The 5911-nt window shown below is 46.5% G+C and overlaps 1 protein-coding gene across 1 annotated transcript; it reads right to left on the bottom strand.

The window, feature by feature from the left end:
• Positions 1-475: 475 nt before the first annotated feature.
• LOC105555666 lies at positions 476-5686 on the bottom strand. Its single transcript, XM_012002691.1, has one exon. The coding sequence runs from the start codon at positions 5684-5686 to the stop codon at positions 476-478; it is 5211 nt and encodes a 1736-aa protein (XP_011858081.1).
• Positions 5687-5911: the final 225 nt, after the last annotated feature.

Here is a 5911-nt window from a genome sequence, read left to right as displayed (position 1 = left end):
TTGAGGATAGGTGAACCCGCAATTAATAAATCCACCACTGCGTATATGGACGCTCTTTATTTTACTCGCTAGCGCCTTAGAGACACACGAATGTACGACCCAACGTGGCCGACAGACGATAGACGACTGCTGCCGCTCTCGCGACAAGACGAACCACATAAACAAAAAAAGAATCGGGAGTCCTAGGGACCCTCTCACGCTACCAACAAACAAAACAGCGCGCGATACGAAGGGAAGCGTGCACACACCGCCCGCCTTGAAGGCTGTGCCTTCAATATCAAATCATATTTGCAAGAACAAGATCGATCGCAAGTTGAAAACAAAGTCAAATCATAGTCGCAAGAACAAGATCGATCGCAAACTGAAACAAGGTAACTTATAGTTAAAAACGGAGTCGAGAAACAAAATGAACTTACAGCTAAAACGAGGAGGAATCTTACATGCTACGCGTGATACAAAATAGAATACAATAAACTTAATCTATAGGAAGGATACATAGCTTAGTAACTGGGCGTTTATAAACGCCTTTGGCGGTACGCACTAGTGCTGTTCGCACTGCCTTGTCTTTGCCCGGATACACTTCCTGGATGCGGCCTAAAGCCCAAACCAATGGAGGCAGGTTGTCCTCTTGTATGATCACAAGTTGACCCACGGTGACAGGTGCCTCAACGGTATTCCATTTGTTCCGTTGCTGGCAATTATGTAGGTACTCGTTAGTCCACCGCTTCCAGAAGTGTTGACGCAATTGCTCGATGCGCTGCCTTCTTGTTAACCGATTAACATTAGTTTCGATTAAAGACGGTTCTGGGTACGAGGTAATAGGACAGCCGATTAGGAAGTGTGCGGGCGTGAGAGCCGAAAAATCATTAGGATCCGCTGACAACGGAGTGAGCGGCCTTGAATTGAGGACCGCTTCAACTTGCGCCAACAACGTTAAGAATTCCTCATATCGCACGGATGCCTCACCCATGATACGTTTGATATGAAATTTGGCCGATTTTACGGCAGCCTCCCACAAGCCGCCCATGTGGGGTGCCCTTGGGGGAATGAAGTGCCATTTTATACGTTCGTTGGTCGCAGCGTCCATGATTTTTCGTCTCGAAACGTCCTCATTGAGAATCGCATACAGTTCGCTAAGTTGGCGCTCTGCGCCCACAAAGTTCAAGCCGTTATCGGAATAAATGTCGCTAGGGCGACCGCGTCGAGATATGAAACGCTTAAGTGCATTTAGAAAGGTTTCGGTAGTGAGATCACCAACGAGTTCGATGTGCGTAGCCTTTGTTGCAAAGCACACAAAAATGGCTATAAAACATTTGACTTGCCGAGCATTTTTACGTTGCCCTTCCTTGTAGTACATAGGTCCGGCGTAATCGACGCCGCATTTCTCAAAGGGCCTTTCGAACACACTCACGCGAGACTCCGGCAAGTCTCCCATTAAGGCAGTGGATGACTTCGGCGCATTACGAAAGCAAGTTACGCATTTGCTTATAACGTCACGCACGACGCTACGCCCCGCGCATGGCCACCACATCTGCCGTATCGATGACAACGTCATTTGCGCTCCGGCATGTAATAGTCGCTTATGTTCATGCATTACGATTAGTCGTGTAAAAACATGACGCCCGGGTATTACAATAGGATGCTTCGCATCGAAAGGTAAGTTCGCGTTTTTCAGACGGCCTCCAACCCTCAGAACTCCCTTTTTGTCCACGAATGGATTCAGCCTTAGAATTGAACTCCTCCTACTGACATTACCGCGGTTTGAGATATCCCTGATTTCGTCGTTGAAGAATCTTTCTTGCAAGTTTTTTACCAGCGTTAATTTGGCATTTTCCAATTCTTCGCAAGAAAGTGGCGGCATCGAATTGACCAAACTGTCACTCGAACAATCGCGACTAAATCTCTCTCGCTTATGTTTAACAGCGTTGATAAATCGTAGACAGTATGCAACTATCCGTATAAGTTTCTCATAGCTAGAGTACCTTTCAAACAATCCAAGATCAGATGCAGTAACATGGAAAGAAAACGTCTTGTCGGGTCTTCTTCTGTCGGGAATATCGTTTGGGATATCTATAGCGGAAATAGGCCAATGTGATTCCACACTCTTCAACCATTCAGGCCCATACCACCACATGTTTGAATGTAACAACTCCTCGGGCATGATACCCCTCGATAACGCATCCGCCGGATTCTCCTTGCTTGATATATGACGCCAGTCCTCGATCGACGTTAACGATTGGATTTGACCTACCCGATTTGCGACGAAGGTTGTCCAATTGCGACTGGACCCCCGCAGCCAATGAATTACTATGCTGGAATCAGTCCAATAGTATGTAGTGTCAATTTGAAGATTCAAGCTTTCCCTCAGTTTGGTAACTAATTGAGCGAGTAAGAGAGCCCCGCAAAGTTCTAAACGCGGTATCGACAGGCCCTTGACCGGCGCTACACGAGATTTCGACGCTATTAAACGAACCGTGAATTCATCATTGTTCATTGACGAACGCAAATATACACACGCCCCGTATGCCCGTTGGCTGGCATCTGCGAAACCATGCAGCTCAATGAGTCCGGCCCTATCGACAACAATCTTGCGAGGTATTGCAAGGTTATTCAGGCATTTCAATTGTTTTTCATAATTCTGCCACTTAGTACCGAGTTCCATGGAAATTGACTCATCCCAGTCTACCCTTAGCATCCATAATTCCTGCATAACAAGCTTTCCGATTACAATAGTGGGCCCTAACAATCCCAACGGGTCAAATATCAGAGCGATCCTTGATAGGATATTGCGTTTAGTCAGTCTTGAGGGGGGTCGATATTCAACCACGTTCGTAAAATGAAAGGTGTCTTGTTGACAATTCCAAGATACTCCGAGTGTGCGAGTTCTGTCATGCTCAGACCCCGAAGCTATTTCCTTGTTACCCGAAGAATTCTCATCGTTGCATACTGAAGGGCTATTTGAGAACCATTTTCTCAGCTCAAAGCCACCGCCCTCAAGCAAAGTAGTTACTTGATTCTTTATGTCTAACGCCTCCTCGATAGTAGAAGCACCGGTTAACATGTCGTCGACATAAAAATCTCTCAGAACGATCTGTGAACCTAATGGGTACGAATTTGTTCCGTCCTGCGCCAATTTTTGCAAGGAGCGTATTGCTAAGAAAGACGCCGAAGCGGTTCCGTATGTTACAGTAGCCAGTTCGAAAGTCTGCAACTCATGTTGCGAAGTGTCCCGCCAAAGAATACGCTGAAGACATCGTTGATGGGGATTGATTAAAACCTGTCTGTACATTTTGGCAATGTCAGCAGTCATCGCGAAACTAAAGGTGCGAAAACGAACCAGGATTGAAAATAAATCCTGTTGAATAATAGGCCCAACGAGTAATGCGTCGTTTAATGACCTTCCAGATTCAGTTTTGCATGAAGCATCGAATACCACACGCAGCTTGGTAATAGTGCTCGTGTGTTTGAAGACCGCGTGGTGTGGTAAATAATAGTGAATACGATTGTTGGAATCTGGTGTTTCATGTACCTGATACATGTGACCGAGTTCCTGATACTCGCGCATGAAATCGCGATATTCCTTGTAAACCTCGGGCTGTTTCGATAACCGTTTTTCCAAGGCGAAAAATCGACGTTCAGCAATTTGCTTGGACTCACCTAATTGCGAGAGCACGTCCTCCTTCACAGGAAGTTTGACGATGAACCGACCTTCCTCATTGCGCGAGGTGCTCTGTTGGAAGAGCGTTTCGCATGCGACCTCTTCAGACGAAAACGCGTTGGCGTTGCCGAGAATGTCATTCTCTAATCGCCAGAATCGGGAGATATTCCGATCGAGTTCCTCCATTGTGGTCAAATAACATGAGACGCCTTTGTCCCTTCTCTGTGAGCCAGTGATGTGGCCTGAAAGGACCCAACCAAGTTTTGTTTTCTGGAGAGTGGGGTGACTCCCACTCCCCTTAACTTGACCTATACAAAGGAGTTGCCAAAACACCTCCGCCCCTATCAATAAATCTATGTCACTAGGAACATTAAAGTTCGGATCCGCTAATCGGATATTGGACGGGATTTTTACGTGAGAACGATGAATGAATTCGCGTGGTAATTTTTGCGTTATTCTTGGTAAAACAATACAATTCAATCGTGCTTGAAACGTGTTAAATCGAGACTGTACGTGTATGTCAACTGAGTTTCTCGCTTCGAAGCTACCTTCTGCAATGCCCGAAATCGGCATATTTATGGAATGCTTGTTCAAGTGTAATTTATTTGCGAAATCTTCGGTTACGAAATTTAACTGCGAGCCACTATCCAATAACGCTCGACATGCGTGAGATTTACCCTTTGAATCACGTACGTGAATCACTGCCGTAGACAGCAGTACCTTGGACGGATTTTGTTGCAAACATTGCGTGACCACCGGCGAGGAGGGAGGCTCCTTTACTTCGGTGGACGCCCCTTGAGAAGTGGTCTTCTGCTCGGCATTCGACTCATAGTGCAATAGCGTATTGTGTGCCCCTTGGCATTTGCGACAGGATGACGACGGACAATTCTTTGCCTGATGCTTGCGAGACCTTAAACAATTGATACATAAGTGCGAACCCTTCACGATTTTAAAGCGTTTTTCTACGGGTAATTTTTTGAACGATTCACAATGATACAAAAGATGTTCTCCCTTGCAGTGTTCACAACATAGATTCGCAGTGACCGCGTTCGTCACCGCTCGTTTTGACCTTTGAGATGTGTTATCGGATTTGCTTGTGATCGATTCCAACGCTAAACATCTCTGCAAGAGAAATTCTTTAAGTTCCTTAAGAGTAGGAATTGTAGAGCCCGAACGACTCGTTTCCCATTCCCTTTTTGTTACAATGTCTAATTTAGATTGGATTAAGTGAATAATAAGATCGTCCCATGTATCAACCGGTCTGTCCATTGCCTTAAGGGCGCGCAAATGCTTACCAATTCCGTCGAGCAATGCGCGCATTTGCGTATGATTTTCCTTTGACATGACTGGCAATTCGAATAACGATTTTATGTGACTGTAAACAATATGACGACGGTTGTCGTACCGTTCTACAAGTAGCCCCCATGCTTCACTGTAGTGTTCCGTCGTGATTTCGAATGACTTTAAGAGCTCTGCGGCCGGACCGTGCACCGCGGATTTTAGGTAATGGAATTTCTGGATTGCTGGCAAATCAGGGTTCGCATTAATAAGCTTCTCGAATGTGTCATAAAAGGAGTACCAATCCTCGTATTCTCCTGAAAAGGATGGCAATTCGATTTTAGGTAGGCGAAGCTGAGTCGACACGGGATTGTTACGAGACTGTGTAGAGGAGTTCTGAGGCCTAGCGATCGTCTGTGCTTCGCGACGTTCGATTTCAAGCGAAACCGATTCAAGGCGTGACATGAGATTGAAGTATGGTGTCTCGAAACTAGCACGTTCGTCCGCGTGTAGCTTAGTTAAAACGTCCTCGGTTCGGTCGCCGGGTTTGGCGAGATCCAGCGCTTCAATTCGCGATTGGACCTCAACGTATTGCTCCCATAGCTCAGATAACCTTTTCTTTCTTTCGGATAAATCGAAACGCGACAATTGCGCGGTATCCGCCTGTTCTATAAAATGCCTAATACGCGTGGCCATAGCCTTAATGGCTGTGCGCTTGCCCTTTGCTTCGGTCGCTGAGAGCGTCGCCATTTGTGAAAAACGAACAATAGGCCGATGTATAAACAATCTTCAACGGATGCGCCCGCGAGAACGTTACCGAGAATAATGACGCCGCGCGACGTTAACCCCGTTTACTTGCGATTGAGTACGATGCGAAGAGCGCCTTCGGACGAAGCGATGTCCCAATGCACGGCTGGTGACGTGCGCGATACCACCGTCTCCCCGTCTCGTGTGGCAGGGTTCCTTCTTGTACGG

Source organism: Vollenhovia emeryi, unplaced genomic scaffold (assembly GCF_000949405.1).
Source record: "Vollenhovia emeryi isolate VEMERY1.0 unplaced genomic scaffold, V.emery_V1.0 DF940888.1, whole genome shotgun sequence".
In the NCBI taxonomy this organism is placed as follows: Eukaryota; Metazoa; Arthropoda; class Insecta; order Hymenoptera; family Formicidae; genus Vollenhovia; species Vollenhovia emeryi.
The sequence above is the reverse complement of the archived record's forward strand: the minus strand, read 5'-3'. Positions and strand labels throughout refer to the sequence as shown.

Coding starts and splice junctions, on each gene's coding strand:
- LOC105555666 (XM_012002691.1), bottom strand. CDS start 5,686: ATGGCGACGCTCTCAGCGACCGAAGCAAAGGGCAAGCGCACAGCCATT.